The sequence below is a fragment of the Equus przewalskii genome, chromosome 8, assembly GCF_037783145.1.
Source record: "Equus przewalskii isolate Varuska chromosome 8, EquPr2, whole genome shotgun sequence".
In the NCBI taxonomy this organism is placed as follows: Eukaryota; Metazoa; Chordata; class Mammalia; order Perissodactyla; family Equidae; genus Equus; species Equus przewalskii.
In genome coordinates, this window is record NC_091838.1 from 18,254,176 (window position 1) to 18,273,423 (window position 19,248).

Genomic DNA, 19,248 nt, shown 5'->3' on the forward strand with positions numbered 1-19,248 from the left:
GGAGTCATAAATACGCTGATGGAAAATAAAGCTCTGTGAATGGATTAGGTCATTTAGGGAGTGCATGAAATGAAAAACGGGTTTTGGACAGAGCCCTAAGGGATACCAATTAAGGAAAAGAGAGAAGTCATTGACTGTAAGTTAGACTTAAAACTTCCCAACATTTGCGAATGTAAAAATCAAAGAATAATTCTTAAATCTTAATGTAATTCTCAAAAATCAAAAATACACTTTTAAAAAGATATACAAGAGGTCAGGAAATTAACATTTATTGTCCACCAATTATGTGGCAGTCATCTCTTCATATGTATTCAATTATTGCCACAATAACCTTGCAAGATAAATGTCAATTCTTAAGATGAAAAAACATTTTAAATAACTTGTGCCAAGTCACGAGAGGCATGATAGCTACATACAAATCAACTTGTAACCCCAGAATTTCAAAGTGATTCTGTCTACCTCAGTGCTTCAGCGAACCTACTACTAAAGCTTTAAAAAATTACCTTTTGGAATAATCAAATTTTCAATTCATAAAAATTTAGGGATAGAAGATAGTCCAACTTCTTCATGTTACAGGTAAAGAAATTGAGGGCCTTAGAGAGAAATAGAGAATCTGAACACAACAATCACAAGAGATTGAAACAGTAACCAAAAACCTGCCAAAAAATGGGGCGAGCCCAGGGGTGCAGCAATTAAGTTCACGTACTCCACTTCGGTGGCCCGGGGTTTGCCAGTTTGGATCCTGGGCAGGGACCTACGCACCACTTATCAAGCCATGCTGTGGCAGGAATCCTACATATAAAGTAGAGGCAGATGAGCACGGATGTTAGCTCAGGGCCAATCTTTCTCAGCAAAAAGAGGAGGATTGGCAGCAGATGTTAGCTCAGGGCTAATTTTCCTCAAGAAAAAAAGAAAGAAAGAAAAAACAACTGCCAAAAAACAAAAGTCCAGGACCAGACAGCTTCTCTGGTGAATTCTACCAAATATTCAAAGAAGATTTAATACTTATCCTTCTCAAACTCTTCCAAAAAATTGAAGAGGAGGGATGCTTCCTAACTCATTTTACAAGGCCAACATTATCCTAATACCAAAACCAGACGAGAACAATACAAAAAAGAAAATTTCAGGCTAATATCACTGATAAACAATAGACACAAAAATCCTCAATAAAATCAAAGCAAATCAATCAACATGATACACCACATTAACAAGGAAGAATGAAAATCACATGATCATCTGAACAGAATAGAAAGAATTTGACAAGATCCAACATCCATTTATGATTTAAAAAAAAAAACTCTCAATAAAATAGGTATAGAAGGAAAGTACTTCAATATAATAAAGACCATACGTGACAAACCCACAGTCAACATCCTACTTAACAGTGAAAAACTGAAAGCTATTCCTCTAAGAACAGGAATAAGACAAGAATGCTCACTCTCATCAATCTTATTCAACACAGTACTGGAAGGTTTAGCCAGAGAAATTAGGCAAGAAAAAGAAATAAAAGGCATCCAAATTGGAAAGGAAGCAGTAATACTGTCACTATTTGTGGAGGACATGATTCTATATATAGAAAATTGTGAAGAATCCACCAAAAAACTATTAGAAATAATTTTAAAATACAGTAAAGTTGCAGGTAAAAAAATCAACATACAAAAATCAAGTGCATTTCGGGGCTGGCCCCGTGGCCGAGTGATTAAGTTTGTGCGCTCTGCTGCAGGCGGCCCAGTGTTTCATTGGTTCGAATCCTGGGCGCAGACATGGCACTGCTCATCAAGCCATGCTGAGGCAGCATCCCACATGCCACAACTGGGTGGACCCACAACGAAGAATATACAACTATGTAACGGGGGGCTTTGGGGAGAAAAAGGAAAAAAATAAAATTTTTAAAAAAGAAATCAAGTGCATTTCTATACACTAATAATGAACTAGCAGAATGAGAATTCAAGAATACAACCCCATTTACAATCCCAACAAAAAGAATAAAATACCTAGGAATAAATTTAACCAAGGAGGTGAAAGACCTTCACACTGAAAACTATAAAACATTATTGAAAGAAATTGAAGAAGACATAAAGAAATAGAAAGATATTCCATGTTCATGGATTGGAAGAATTAACATAGTTAAAATGTCCATATTACTTAAAGGAATCTAAAGAGTCAATGCAATCCTCATCAGAATCGCAATGACATTTTTCATAGAAATAGACAAAGAATCCTAAAATTTATATGGAACAACAAAAGACCCCAAATAGCCAAAGGAATCCTGAGAAAAAAAGAGTAAAGCTGGAGGTATCACACTCTCTGAATTCAAATTATACTACAAAGCTATAGTAATCAAAACAGCATGGTACTGGCAGGGAAAGAGACACAGAGATCAATGGAACAGAATTGAAAGCCCAGAAATAAAACCAGACATCTATGAACAGCTAATCTTCAACAAGGGAGCCAAGAACATACAATGGACAAAGGAAAGTCTCTTCAATAAATGGGTGCTAGGAAAACTAGATAGCCACAGGCAAAAGAATGAAAAGAATCAAAGCAGACCATTATCTTACTCCATACACAAAAATTAACTCAAAATGGATTAAAGACTTGAATGTAAGACCTGAAATCATAAAACTCCTAGAAGAAAACATAGGCAGTACATTTTTTGACATTGGCCTTAGCAGTATCTTTTCAAATACCATGTCTCCTCAAGCAAGGAAAACAAAAGAAAAAATAAACAAATGGGACTACATCGAACTGAGAAGCTGCTATACGGCAGAGGAAACCATCAACAAAATGAAAAGACAACCCACCAACTGGGAGAAAATATCTGCAAATCATATATCCGACAAGAGGTTAATTTCCAAAATACATAAAGAATTCATACAACTCAAGAACAAAACAATAAACAACCCGACCAAAACTGGGCAGAAGATATGAACAGTCATTTTTCCAAAGAAGATATACAGATGGCCAACAGGTACATAGAAAAGATTTTCAACATCAGTAATCATCAGGGAAATGCAAATCAAAACTACAATGAGATATCACTCATTCCCGTCGGAACAGTTATTATGAAAAAGACAGGGGGGGCCGGCCGTTTGGCTCAGTGGTTGGGTTTGTGCGCTCCGCTGTGGTGGCCCAGGGTTTTGCCGGTTCGGATCCTGGGTGCGGACATGGCACCGCTCCACCAAGCCATGAGGCAGCGTCCCACATAGCACAAGTAGAAGGACCCACAACTAAAAGTACACAGCTATGTACTGGGGGGCTTTGAGAGAAAAGGAACAATAAAATCTTTGAAAAAGAAAAAGGACAGGAAAAAACAAGGGTTGGAGAGGATGTGGAGAAAATGGAACCCTCATACACTGCTGGTGGGAGTGTAAACTGGTGCAGCCACTATGGAAAACAGTACGGAGATTTCTCAAAAAATTAAAAATAGAAATATCATATGATCTAGATACTCCACTTCTGGATATTTATTCAAAGAACATGAAAACACTAATTCAAAAAGATATATGTACCCCCACATTCACTGCAGCATTATTCACAATAGCCAAGACTTGGAAGCAACCCAGCGTCCATCAACAGATGAATGGACAAAGAAGATGTGGTATATATACACAATGGAATACTACTCAGCTTAAAAAAAGAAAAAATCGTGCCATTTGCAACAACATGGATGGACCGTGAGGCTATTACGCTAAGCAAAATAAGTTAGACAAAGAAAGACAAATACCATATGATCTCACTCATATGTGGAAGATAAACAAATAAACACAAAGTTAAGGAGAACAGATTGGTGGTTACCAGAGTGGAAGGGGGTAGGGAGAGGGTAAAAGGGGTAAAGGGGTACATACGTATGGTGATGGATAGAAACTAGACTTTTGGTGGTAAACATAATGCAGTCTATACAGAATATGAAATCCAATAATGTACACCTGAAATTTACACAATGTTATAAACCAATGTGACCTCAATAAAATAATATTTTTTTTCTTGGAGGAAGATTAGCCCTGAGCTAACTGCCACCAATCCTCCTCTTTTTGCTGAGGAAAACTGGCCCTGAGCTAACATCATGCCCATCTTCCTCTACTTTATATGTGGGATGCCTACCACAGCATGGCGTGCCAAGCAGTGCCATGTCCACACCCGGGATCCAAACCGGTGAACCCCAGGCCGCTGAAGTGGAACTTGCGCAGTTAACCACTGTGCCACCGGGCCAGCCCACAATAAAATAATTTTAAAAAAAGAAATTGAAGATTAAAGCATTAAAGATTAAGGAACTTAACCAAAATATAATACTTAAGCTCACTAAAGCTGTATTCTAACCAATAATTTATAATAGAATCAGAATTGAATTTATCTATATATCTGATACTAAAAGCACGGCATTCACTTTGAGCTGTTTTTCTTGTAGAGACAAAGAGCCCACTAACTATTCAGTCTGTTGGCCAACATCCCCTTGTACACAGTGGTACACAAACACAAAGCAGTTAACAATCTAGGAGTACACCTGTGGTCATGAAAAATAGTCCACATGAGAACAATGCTAAAACCAAATGAACTCATCATATTCGACTTCCTTTATGTGGAAAAGTTTCAGTCATCATAAATAATGCACAAGATACAACTTTAAAATATTCATACATTTCCTTTTAAAAAAATGTATACCTACCAACAAGCCAAAACATGCCAAAAAGTTTCCAAATATTTTCATACCAAACCATAATCTAAGAATCAGTATAGCTGCAGGTTTAACTTCTTTACAATTCCAATATAGTCATCAATAATTAAAATCATCTTTCACCAAATAGCATTTTGTATCCTTTAAGTATATTTCTTTGATTTTTAAGTAAAAGTAAGTCCACCATTTTTATTAAACAACACACTTTCTCTCTCTCATGCACACACATATTCCATTCAAATTTTTCAATTAAGTTTTAGTTATGTTATATATACTTACTGCTATGATTTCCTTAATTCATAACCAAAGCAGTAACATTTAAAATAAGTACAAGATTCTCAGTATGCATTATACTTCATATGTAGATCGTACTGTCATATGTAACAATACAGAAAAGAAAGAGTAACTAGGATGCCAAAGGCATCTTTTTTTCTGACAAGACAAAGCTCTTTCACAACAGCCTGCTAAGAATATCTTAAACTCAATTTAGCACAGCTAATGACATACCTAAGGAACCCCTGGTCTGTTGACTGTTTGGTGGTATGTTTTCCTTAGCCATGGAGATTAATATTTTACTGTTTTCAGAAAGCTTCTCTGATGCCTCTCCCTGAAAGAGACATAACATTTACAAAAGCAGAAGAAAAAAACCCCACAAAATATACAATTCATCTCAATGCTTTTATTAAACAACTTGATGAAATTAGACAGTTACACTGCAGAAGAAATTTAAGTGTAAGGTTTGAGAATTAACCCAAGGTATTTAATACTGTATTAAATGTTCTAATATTTAGCTCATTCACTTATCAACAAATATTCAGTGAGTTCCTAATGGGTACTGTCCCAGGCACTGGAAATACATAAGAGAAAAACACAAGAATCTCTGCCATCATGGAGCTTATAAAATATTGTAGAGACAAACAATAAACACAATACATCATTAGATTATGTGATGTGTAGACAGTGCTAGGGAAGGGCTATGAAAAAAAACAGAGCAGGGTAAGGAGACCCAGAAGCAATGGGGGAGGGACTGCAAGGCTCACTGAGCAGGTGATACGTGAACTAAGACTTAAAGATTATTATTTATGTACTATTTAATACCAGAAATTATAATAAAGCAGTATTTAAAGCTATGTAATAACTCTTTCCAAACACTGTAAGCTAGTCCAAGTACTGGAGAGTGGTTAAGAGCATAGACTTTGGAGCTGGACACACGAAGGTTCCAATCCTGAATCCACCACTGTGTGTACCTGGACAAATTTCCTTAACCCCTTTAAGCCTCACTTTCCTGATGTGTAAAACAAAAAAATATTCCACCTATTTCACAGGGATATTAAAGTCCTTAACACAACTCCTTGCACATGGCAGGTATTATGAAAGGAAGGCAACCTAGTATGGTGGTTAAGAGAACATGCACTGGATTCAAGTTGCCAGGGATCAAAGCCTAGTTCTAACTCTATCATCTTAGTTTCACTACTTAACTTCCCCATGCCTCAGTTTATTCATTTGGAAAATGACAATAATAACAGTACTTATCTCATGGATTCATGTGAAATATCAGTATAACCTCTTAAGACTACACCTCGTCCATAGTTAGCACACAATAAATGTTAGCTATGTGAGTAAAATTCCTCTATAATTAGGGCGTCCATATTATTTATCATCTCAACCAGAATACTTCTGTCTAGGACAAATGCTATACCAGATGAGACACAGGAACAACAGGTAAACTAGGATTGTCTTGGGAAAACCAGTATATATATGGTTACTCTCATTATGATGGACCATATAGGAGAGATTAATCTACATTCTTTGTTTCATTACATACACTGAGCCCATGAGACAAGGTGCCACATCTGTCTAGATTAGTGCTGTATTCTGAGCCTAGCACAGTAGCTAGCACAGTCTCAATAAATATTTGCTAAATGGATGAATCACTCTCACCAAAACTTTAAGAAAGCTTTAAGAAAGTTTTTTCAGACATTGCTTTCACAAATATTTTAACAAATATATATTCTGAGCAAATATGCAAAATAAAAGAAACTATTCTAATAAATTCACTTTTGTAGATTTCAAAAAAATAAAAATTTTTTTGAGATATTGACTCATTTAAAAAAATTGAACTTTTTTACACAGACTACGAGAACTTGCTTTTACACGTATTGTTCATATTCTGAAAGTTCCTTGTACTAGAACTAGTCTCCTAATCCTTTTATGAAGGACATAAATTATTAATTAAAACTCTAATAAGAGAGAGGAGAAGTTGTGAGATACAAAATACTGCAAAAGAAAAACTGCATTCGAAATCACTGAAATCTTGTCCAGAGTCAGGCTCTCAGAGTTAGAATGAAAGCACAGCCAAACTTAAGCATGAAACAGATGATTCTCACTCATAGAAGAGGAGGTTTTGCATTTACACAGGGCTAAGCTTTAACGGCAATCTTAATGTAACATGCTGGGAGAAAATGATTAACTTCACCTTCATTTCCATGTAAGGTGGATCACTTTCCAATTCTGCTTTGTCTTTGGCCAATTTGGCTTTTCGCTCTTCAATAAATTCATCCAAATTATCAGTCATTTTGTAGATACTGAAAGAAAATAAAACAAAACTTTTAAAGAGGACAGTTACATCAGAGGATTTTTAGGCTAATTATTAACATGCAGGCTTAGCCTACATTTAGTATTTCAACTCATTTCCCAAATGGAGAACTTCAAACAAGCTTGACTGAAATGTCTGCCTGCTTTCTCTCCAAACTTCCCAGAAAGACCTACATTTAAAATACCCAAAAAGAAAGAAAAAATAAAATGAACCACCACCACCATCCCCACACACATACCAAAAAAAAAAACTTTGAACTCTAAGTCAAAGCACTTTTTTTCTGTTTTTTTTTTTAACTACTTGGAGGTAATTAGGTAATTGTGAACATACAAAAAAGTTACAATAAAAATAGTACAAAGAACACCTTACTCTTTACCTATTTCCTATTTTTGAGATTTTGCATCATTTGCTTTATCCTTTATGCACATAGTTCATTCTCTCTTTACACACATAATTTTTTCCAAAATTATTCAGAGGGTGAATTACATATATCATGGCCATTTACCCCTAAACATTTCCATGTGTACTAAGTTATTCTCTTACATAACCTCAATATCAGCTTCAGTAACATTGATTTTTTTAATCTACTGTCCATGTTCCAATGTTGTCAAATGACCTATTAGCGTCCTTTACAGCATATTTTTCTCTCTTTCCAGTTCAGGATCCAGTCTATGTTATTCATTGTTATGTCTCTTTAGCCTTCTTTAATTTGGAACATTTCCACCACCTTCCTCTGTCTTTTATGACATTGATATTTTTTCATACATCCCACCCCCACCCACCCTTTTTAATAGAATGGTCTCATTTGGGGTTTGTCTGATGTTTCTTCATAACTAAATTCAGGTTATGCATTCTCAAGAGAAATATTACTTAGGTGGTGATGTGTCCTCTTCAAAGTGTCAATAATTAGAGACACACGATGACCATCTGCCCTTCATTAGTGATGTTATTTCTGATCACCGGGTCAAGCCACTGTCTGATTTCTGCACTACTGTTCCCTTCTAACTATGAGGAGGTATTTTCAGACCACACAAATATCCTGCTTCTGATCAAAATTTCCAAGATTTAGCATCAACTGGTGATTCTTAACAGATCCAATCTTTGATTCTAGATGGCTGCAAAATGCTAATTTTCCAATTCCACCACTCTCTGCATATTTCATTCACCACTTAGCACTTATTCTAAGAACCCTTCCTTTACCCACATTTATCAGCTTATCATCAGTATGTTCTCATGAAAGCCTATATTTTTCAGTAAGCCCTAGAATTGTTTTTAAATTCATAAGCTGTTGTTTTTATTGAAGAATAACTTATATACCATAAAATTCACCCATTTTAGTGAACATTTCCATAAGTTTTAGTAAATTCACACAGTTGTGCAATTTTCCCCACAATCACACCTTATAATGCTTCCATCACCCCAAAAAGGTTCTCTCATGCCCCTGTGTAGTCAATCCTCATTCCCACCCCCAACTCAGGCAAACACTGATCTGCTTTCTGCCTCTATAGTTTTGCCTAATGTGGAAATTTCATATAAATGGATCATACAATACATAGTCTTTTGTGTCTGGCTTCTTTCAGTTAATGTTTTTGAGATTCATCCTTGCAGCTATTAGTAAGTAGTTACTGTTTTTTTACTGCTAATTAGTATTCCATTGTATAGAAATGCCACATTTTATTATCTATTCACCCACTGCTGGACATTTGGGTGGTTCCCATTTTTTGGCTATTTATGAATACTGATACTATGAACATTCGTGAACAGGTTTTTGTGGTGGACATATGTTTTCAATTCTCTTCAACACACACTTAGTGTGGAATTGCTGAGACATCTGTAACTATGCTTCACATTTGAGGAACTGCTAAACTGTTCCTCTAAGTGTAAAGTGACTGGACCATTTTACATTCCAACCAGCAGTATATGAGGGTTGCAATTTCTATACATCCTCACCAATACTTGGTATCGTCAGTCTTTTTTTTTTTAAAAAAGATTTTATTTTTCCATTTTTTCTCCAAAGCCCCCCCCCCCCACCAGTACATAGTTGTGTATTTTTAGTTGTGAGTCCTTCTAGCTGTGGCAGGTGGGATGCCACCTCAGCATGGCCTGATGAGCAGTGCCATGTCCACACCCAGGATCCAAACCAGCGAAACCCTGGGCCTCTGAAGCACAGCATGCAAACTTAACCACTCGGCCACAGGGCCAGCCCCATCTTCACTCTTTTTGATCTTGGTCATTCTATTGGGCGTATAATAGAACTCAATGTGGTTTTAATTTGCATTTCTCTAATGACTATGATGTTGACCCTCTTTTCATGTGCTTGTCATTCATGTATCTTTATTATATATATATATAACCACTGGCAAAATGTCTTCCAATCTTCTGTCCATTTTTAAAATTAAGTTGTTTTCTTATTACTGAGTTGTAAGTTTTTTGTTTTTTTGTTAAAGACTGGCACCTGAGCTAACAACTATTGACAATCTTTTTTTTTTAAATTGCTTTTTCTCCCCAAATCTCCCCAGTATATAGTTGTATATTTCAGTTGTGGGTCATTTTAGTTGTGGCATGTGGGATGCCGTCTCAACATGGCCTGATGAGTGGTGCCATATCTGTGCCCAGAATCCTATCCAGTGAAACCCTGGGCCACCAAAGTGGAGCGCATGAACTTAACCACTCGACCATGAAACCGGCCCCAGATTTTTTATATATACTGGATACAAATCCTTTATCAAACATGTCTTGTAAATATTCTCTCTTAGTCTGTGGTTTAAGTTTTCTTAATAATGTCTTCTTTTTTTTAATAGATTTTATTTTTTTAGAGCAGTTTTAATTTCACAGCAAAACTGAGCAGAAGGTATAGATGTCCCATATATCCTCTGTCCTGCTCATGTACAGCCTCCACTATTATCAACATTCCCAACCAGAGTGGTACATTTGTTACAGTCGATGAACCCACATTGATGTATCATTATTACTCAAAGTCCATAGTTTACATTACCATTCATTCTTGCTTTCTACATTCTCTGGGTTTGTACATATGTATAATGACACGTATCCACCATTATAGAATCATACAGAGCAGTTTCTCTGCCCTAAAGGTCCTCTGTACTCCACCTATTCATCCCTCCCTCCTCTCCAACTCCTAGAAACCAATGATCTTTTTACTGTCTCCATAGTTTTGCCTTTCCAGAATATCGTGTACAGGTGGCCCTCCGTATCTGCAGGTTTCATATCCGTGGATTCAATCTACCATGTTTACAATCGCAGTTGGCTGAATCCCTTGGGGATACAGAGGGCCAAATTAAGAGACTTGAGCATCCATGGATTTAGATATCAACCCAGGGTCCTGGAAACAACCCCCACAGACACAGAGGGACTACTGTGGTTGTAATCACACAGTATATAGCCTATTCAGATTAGCTTCTTTCACTTACCAGTATGCATTACTAACTTTTCTCATTGTCTTTTCAACCCTTCATAGTTCATTTCTTTTTAGCACTGAAAAATATTCTAGCGTCTGGATGTACCACAGCTTATTTATCTACTCCATCTACTGAAGGACATCTTGGTTGCCTCCAGGTTTTGACAAGTAGGAATAAAGCTACTATAAACAACTGTGTGATGATGTCTTAAGAACTAAAGTTTTTAATTTTTATGAAGTCCAATTTATCCATTTTTCATCAATTTTTCATCAATTGTTGTGCTTTTCATGTCATGTGTAAGAAGTTTTTGCCTTCCCCAAGATCACAACTATTTTCTTATATGTTTTCTTTAGAAGTTTTATAGTTTCCTCTCTTACATCTAAGACTATGATCTGTTTCAAGTTAATTTTTACAAATGATGTAAAATGAAGGTCAAGGTTCAATTTTTTTTGCACATGGATATAAAATTATTCCACCACCATTTTTTGAAGACTATTCCTTTCCCTACTGAACCTAGAATTTTTTTAAATACATTTTTCAAAAACCCATGAAACTTAGGGACTAATTGGATTATGTGGGAAGAAAGAAGGAGCCACTGATGACCAAAATTTTAATTCCTGGAAACTAAACGTGGACATAATCCTGTACAGAAATAAGTCAGAAGAACCTGGCTGGTTTGGAAAGGTTTGGTTTAGATAGGTTAAGTTAGGGCTAGTAAGACATGCTATTGGAAATTTCCAGCAGATGGTTAGAAATTCAAGACTTAAATTCAAGGAAAAGGACCACATTAGAAATGTTTATTTAAGAGTTAAGTATTTTAAAGATAATATTTGAAGCCAAGATAAATGAGCACAGACAGGAAAAAAAGAGAGATGACCTAGAACTAAATGCTGGGCAATGTACACGTGAAGGGGTGACAGAAGAATTGAAGCTAGAAGAAAATAAAAGAAAGAATAATTTTAAAAAGGATAGAAAGAGGCTGGCCCGGTGGCTGAGTGGTTGGGTTCGCGTGCTCCGCTGCAGGCGGCCCAGTGTTTCGTTGGTTCGAATCCTGGGCACGGACATGGCACTGCTCATCAAACCACGCTGAGGCAGCGTCCCACATACCACAACTAGAAGAACCCACAACGAGAAATATACAAATATGTACCGGGGGGCTTTGGGGAGAAAAAGGAAAAAATAAAATCTTTAAAAAAATAAATAAATAAATAAAAAGGATAGAAAGAAAACCAAGTTGACATACTTTGTGGAAGGAAGAGAGATATAAGAAAGAACCAGTCAATAATATCAAATGTAAGAGTACAAGAAAACAACCATCCACTGAATTTAATCTTTGGGGGACAATGATAATTTGTAAAAATGTAGAGAAGCAAGATTGACTTAAAAGAAATATGTTGAAACTTACATCAGTTTAGTACATAATGTGAATTCAATCTATTATTTATTTCCAAAAAGAACAGATTTTAAAATATAGCTTTAGCAAAATATATTCGAAACCAACAAAAGTTAATATATTTTAATCATTTTTGTTATTTGTCACAAAAGATTTTCCTGGTAAAAATTCAAAACAGCTCAACAGCAAAGGGAAGTTTTTATGTTAAAAAATCACTTCTTGAAGGAAGGGGGCGGAGCAAAATGGCGGGGTGAGCTGACCCGGGATTCTCTCCCCTCCAAAATACAACAAAAGATTGGAAGAACTGAATTTCAGAGAATAAACATAATGCCAGCTCGTTAGAGACCTACAATACCAAGAAGGCGGAGATCATAAACCTTGCTTACACCCTCGGAGGCAGTGGAACGGTAGAGAGAACATCGCTCCCTCCCCCAGAGTCTGCGATCGCTGCGGCGCGGGTCGGGGAGGGGCCACGCGACGGGGGGATCATCCAGGACTCCTGCCGCTGATTCAGTGGAGACCCGCTGACGGAGGGAAAGCTTCCATCCGCAGGGACCCCATGAATCAAGGGCCTTGGGAGACCAGAGAACAGAACTGATCTGAACCCAGACCGGCACATGTGAGTAACAGCCCCTCCCCACTAACAAAGCCAGTGGGCGCAGCCATCTTGCCGCGAAGGCGAAGAGCTCATAACAGGCGGCTCTTGACCCCCATCTAGTGGCGACAGCCTGCAACTGCAACTGAATTCTACCACCATGTGAAAAAACCGCTCCTCTACCATCCAGCAATTTATAAAAGCCCCAGATCAAAAGGAAAACAATAAAAACATAGAATTAAGTCCTGAGGACTTGGAAGTAGGTAAACTAAGTGATAATGAGTTCAGAGAAGCTATAATCAAAAAACTCAATGAGGTAGAGAGAAAGATAGAGAAACAAGCCGAGTTCTGGAGTTACTTCACAAAAGAGATTGAAATCATAAAGAAGAATCAAACAGAATTACTTGAGATGAAAAACACAATGGACCAGATAAAACAGAATATAGATTCCCTGAATGCCCGTGTAGACAACATAGAGGAGAAAATTAGCATAATCGAAGATAGACAGGCTGAATGGCGCTAGACAGAGGAAGAAAGAGAACTAAGAATTTAAAAAAATGAGGAAAATCTCCGAGAGATAATGGATTCAATGAGGAGTAAGAACATAAGGATCATAGGAATTCCCAAGAATATGGAAAAGGAAAATGGAGCAGAAAGTGTGCTTAACGAAATTATTGAAGAGAACTTCCCAAATCTAGGGATCGACGGAGAAATGTGTGTAGACGAGGGTTTTAGATCTCCTAGATTTGTCAATGTAAAAAGACCTACTGCAAGGCACATAGTAGTAAAGTTGGCAAAAAGGAAAGATAAGGAAAGAATAACTCAGGGAAGTAAGAAAAAAAAGAGAATAACCTATAAAGGAGCCCCTATCAGACTGTCAGCGGATTTCTCTACAGAAACCCTGCAAGCTAGGAGAGAATGGAGTAACATATTCAAAGCTTTAAAGGATAAAAACCTTCAGCCAAGAATACTCTATTCAGCAAGAATTTCCTTCAGATATGAGGGAGAAATTAAATCTTTTACAGACAAACAAAAGTTAAGGAAATTTGTAACCAAAAGCCCTCCATTACAAGAAATCCTCAAGAAGGCTCTCATACCTGAAAAAAGAAAAAAGGGAGAAAGGGGACACAATCCACAGACTAGGGAGACCGATGGATAGAACCAGAACAGGATAGCAAATATTCAACAATAGCATTAGGGTAAAGGTAAGGAAACTACCAAAACAAGGACGATCTTAGCACTCTAACTACCAATTAATAAGACGAGTTGGAATGAAAAATGAAAATAATTATTTAGGAGGGGAAGAGCAAAGGGTCTAAATCAGTATTGGTCAAGTAAGTAAGAGACCACCAGAGAATAGACTATATTATACACGAGATTCTAAATACAAACTTCAAGGTAGACACTAAAATAAAGTACAGAACAGAATCACAAATCATAAATAAGGAAAAATCTAAGAAACCCAGCATAAGAAATTGCAGTATTAAATGGGTAGTCTAAAGCACACAGGAAAAGAAACACAGGAAAACAAGATAATGAGCGACAGATTAACAGCACTAAGTCCACATGCAGCAATAATCACTCTCAATGTGAACGGATTGAACTCTCCAATAAAAGACACAGAGTGGCAAAATGGATTAAAGAACAAGATCCAACAATTTGTTGCCTCCAGGAAACACACCTCAGCCCCAAGGACAAACAGAGACTCACAGTGAAGGGGTGGAGGACAATACTTCAAGCAAATAGCAAGGAAAAAAAGGCAGGTGTTGCAATTCTCATATCAGACCAAGTGGATTTCAAAATAAGACAGGTAAAGAGAGACACAGAGGGACAATATATAATGATCAAAGGGACACTTCATCAAGAAGAAATAACGCTTATAAATATCTATGCACCCAACACAGGAGCACCAAGATTCATAAAGCAACTATTAACAGACCTAAAGGAAGATGTTAAAAACAACACAATAATAGTAGGGGACCTCAACACCCCACTCACATCAATGGACAGATCATCCAGACAGAAAATCAACAAGGAAATAGTGGAGCTGAATGAAAAACTAAAACAATTGGACTTAATAGACATATACAGATCACTCCACCCTGAAGGAGCTGAATACACATTCTTCTCAAGTGCACATGGAACATTCTCTAGGATAGACCATATGTTGGGAAACAAGGCAAGCCTCTACAAATTTAAAAAAATTGAAATAATAACAAGCATCTTCTCAGATCATAGTGCTATAAGGCTAGAAATTAACTACAAGAAAAAAGCTGAGAAAGGCACAAAGATGTGGAGACTAAACAACACACTACTGAACAAGCAATGGATCATGAAGAAATTAAAGAAGAAATAAAAAAATAACCTGGAAACAAATGAAAATGATAGCATGCCATACCAACTCATATGGGATACAGCAAAAGCTGTATTAAGAGGAAAATTCATCACAATACAGGCACATCTTAACAAACAAGAGAAATCCCAAATAAGCAACCTTAAAGCACACCTAACTGAACTAGAGAAAAAAGAACAAATGAAGCCCAAAGTCAGCAGAAGGAGAGAAATAATAAAAATCAGAGCAGACATACATACTATTGAAACGAAAAAGGCAGTAGAAAGGATCAATGAGACAAAGAGCTGGTTTTTTGAGAAGATAAATAAAATTGACAAACCACTAGCCAGACTTACAAAGAAAAAAAGGGAGAAAGCTCAAATAAACAAAATCAGAAATGAGTGAGGAGAAATAACAACAGACTCTGCAGAAATACAACAGATTATAAGAGAATACTACAAAAAACTATATGCCAACAGAATGGATAACCTAGAGGAAATGGATAAATTCTTGGACTCCTACAATCTCCCAAAGCTCACTCAAGAAGAGGCAGACAATTTGAACAGACCAATCACAAGGAAAGAGATGGAAACAGCAATCAAAAACATCCCAAAGAATAAAACCCCAGGACCAGATGGCTTTCCTGGGGAATTCTACCAAACTTTCAGAGAGGATTTAATACCTATCCTTTCCAAGCTATTCCAAAAAATTAGGGAAGATGGAACACTTCCTAACACATTCTATGAGGCCAACATCACGCTGATACCAAAACCTGACAAGGACACCACGAAAAAAGAGCACTACAGGCCAATATCACTGATGAACATAGATGCAAAAATTCTAAACAAAATCTTGGCAACCAGAATTCAGCAATTCATCAAAAGAATCATACATCAGGATCAGGTGGGATTCATACCAGGGACACAGGGATGGTTCAACATCCGCAAATCAATCAACATAATACACCACATCTACAAACTGAGGAATAAAAACCACATGATCATCTCAATAGATGCAGAGAAGGCATCTGACAAGATCCAACAGCCATTTATGATAAAAACTCTGAACAAAATGGGCATAGAAGGAAACTACCTCAACATAATAAAGGTCATATACGACAAACCAATAGCCAACATCATACTCAATGGGCAAAAACTGAACACCATCCCCCTGAAAACAGGAACGAGACAAGGATGCCCTCTATCACCACTCTTATTTAACATAGTACTGGAGGTCCTGGCCAGAGCAATCAGGCAAGAAAAAGGAATAAAAGGAATCCAAATAGGGAGGGAAGAAGTGAAACTCTCACTGTTTGCAGACGACATGATCTTATATATAGAAAACCCCAAAGAATCCATCGGAAAACTGTTAGAAGTAATCAACAACTACAGCAAAGTTGCAGGGTATAAAATCAATTTGCATAAATCAGTAGCATTTCTATACTCCAGTAATGAAGCAACAGAAAAAGAACTCAAGAATACAATACCATTCACAATCGCAACAAAAAGAATAAAATACCTTGGGGTAAATTTAACTAAGGAAGTGAAGGACCTATATAATGAAAATTACAAGGCCTTTCTGAGAGAATTGGATGACGACATAAGGAGATGGAAAGACATTCCATGTACATGGATTGGAAGAATAAACATAGTTAAAATGTCCGTTCTACCTAAAGCAATCTACAGATTCAACGCCATCCCAATCAGAATCCCAATGACGTTCTTTACAGAATTAGAACAAAGAATCCTAAAATTCATATGGGGCAACAAAAGACCCCGAATTTCTAAAGCAATCCTGAGAAAAAATAACAAAACGGGAGGCATCACAATCCCTGACTTCAAAACATACTACAAAGCTACAGTAATCAAAACAGCATGGTACTGGTACAAAAACAGGTGCACAGATCAATGGAACAGAATTGAAAGCCCAGAAATAAAACCACACATCTATGGACAGCTTATCTTTGAAAAAGGAGCTGAGGGCATACAATGGAGAAAAGAAAGTCTTTTCAACAAATGGTGCTGGGAAAACTGGAAAGCCACATGTAAAAGAATGAAACTTGACCATTCTTTTTCACCATTCACCAAAATAAACTCAAAATGCATCAAAGACCTAAAGCTGAGACCTGAAACCATAAGGCTTCTGGAAGAAAATGTAGGCAGTACACTCTTTGACATCAGTATTAAAAGGATCTTTTTGGACACCATGCCTTCTCAGAGAAGGGAAACAATAGAAAGAATAAAAAAATGGACTTCATCGGATTAAAGAGCTTCTTCAAGGCAAATGAAAACAGGATTGAAACAAAAAAACAACCCACTAACTGGGAAAAAATATTTGCAAGTCATATATCTGACAAAGGCTTAATATCCATAATATATAAAGAACTCTCGCAACTCAACAACAAAACATCAAACAACCCAATCAAAAAATGGGCTGGAGACATGAACAGACATTTCTCCAAAGAAGATATACTGATGGCCAATAGGCACATGAAAAGATGCTCATCATCGCTGATCATCAGGGAAATGCAAATCAGAACTACACTAAGATATCACCTTACAACCCGTTAGAATGACAAAAATATCTAAAACTAATAGCAACAAATGTTGGAGAGGTTGTGGAGAAAAAGGAACCCTCATACACTGCTGGTGGAAATGCAAACTGGTGCAGCCACTATGGAAAACAGTATGGAGATTCCTCAAAAAATTAAAAATAGAACTACCATACGATCCAGCCATCCCACTACTGGGTATTTATCCAAAGAGCTTGAAGTCAGCAATCCCAAAAGTCCTATGCACCCCATGTTTATTGCAGCACTGTTTACAATAGCCAAGACGTGGAAGCAACCTAAGTGTCCAGCAACAGACGAATGGATAAAGAAGATGTGGTACATATATACAATGGAATACTACTCAGCTGCAAAACAGAACAAAATCATTCCATTTGCAATAACATGGATGGACCTTGAGGGAATTATGTTAAGTGAAATAAGCCAGCGAGAGAAGGATAACCTGTGTATGACTCCACTCATATGAGGAATTTAAAATTATGGACTAAGAACAGTTTAGTGGATACCAGGGGAAAGGTGGGGTGGGGGGTGGGCACAAAGGGTGAAGTGGTGCACCTACAACATGACTGACAAACATTAATGTACAACTGAAATTTCACAAGATTGTAACCTATCAATAACTCAATAAAAAAAAATCACTTCTTAAAATTTCCTGGTTTTCCTAAGTATTTTATATCTGATAGAAACAAAAGATAACGATGGGATAACACACATTTAATCATATACTTTGCTAGAGGATTTCATGCAGAATTTAAGCAGAAATGTAATTAATCTAAAAAACCAAAAAGTAACAAGCCTCTTTCACTCTGAACTCTCTAAAGTTGTCACATAATTGTTAACAATTATTAATATGTTCTTATGTTGTTCTAACCACTCTTTGAAAGCTCTCTCTCTTTAATTTATAGATACTGAAATTTCCCTTTACTATAACAATTTAACCTCAATTATAAATTCTAGAATTGATTTTATGCAACAGTAACCATTGTAATGAAACACATTTTTAAACAATGATAGTGAGTATACTATACGCCATAGCTAAAGCATGAGATTCATCAGATGTAAGTATATGTTTAATCCTTTCTAATTTTATTCTACTGTCTAATCTGATTAAAACATAGCTCTACTATTAAATTGAAGAGTCAAAGATACTAACAAGCCTTCTCCTGGCAATGCCTTCCAGACAAAGAATGCCAGGAACAATACTGTGGTTAAACTAGTTGGGTTTATCACTCATTGCATCGAGAGATGCCTCAATGCCCACCTTGAGGAACTTTAGAGTATCTTAGTAAGAGGGTGTTAGAAAAGACTTATGGGATTTGGACTTGTGTTAGGTGATTTGGGGGAGGGTTTAAGGAAGCAAAGCCTTGCTCAGGATTGAATGCAGTCAGGAGGTAAGGGTAATTCTATGACTGGACAGCTTAATAAATCTTACCTATAGGATGAGGCTAAAACTGTAACTGGTAAAGAGGCAACAGTCAATCATATGAGCTGGGAGAGGGGATGTTTGGCATTTTGTGGCTTGGACAACATTCATGTTTTACATGTGTTTGGACATGATTATAGAGTGGTTTTGTTTTTCTCTTGATCCATCACGGACACAAGCAGCCTTGTTCGACGTTGATGTTCTGTGCAATTGTTTATCTTCAACAGACCAAGCCTAAGCAGTACT

At 36.8% G+C, this 19,248-nt stretch overlaps 1 protein-coding gene across 8 annotated transcripts in view; it reads right to left on the reverse strand.

The window, feature by feature from the left end:
- The window catches only part of CSPP1 (centrosome and spindle pole associated protein 1), a 160,686-nt gene that overhangs the window by 136,058 nt on the left and 5,380 nt on the right, over positions 1-19,248 (reverse strand). For all 8 annotated transcript variants that reach the window (XR_011543364.1, XM_070631520.1, XM_070631518.1 and 5 more), the window contains 2 exons: positions 7,152-7,260; positions 5,183-5,282 (listed from right to left, as the gene is read on the reverse strand). Coding sequence is in view for 7 of the 8 variants with exons in the window: in XM_070631520.1 (XP_070487621.1) it covers positions 5,183-5,282; positions 7,152-7,250 (199 nt within the window). In the remaining variant the exon portion in view is untranslated. The remainder of the gene's footprint in view (positions 1-5,182; positions 5,283-7,151; positions 7,261-19,248) is intronic.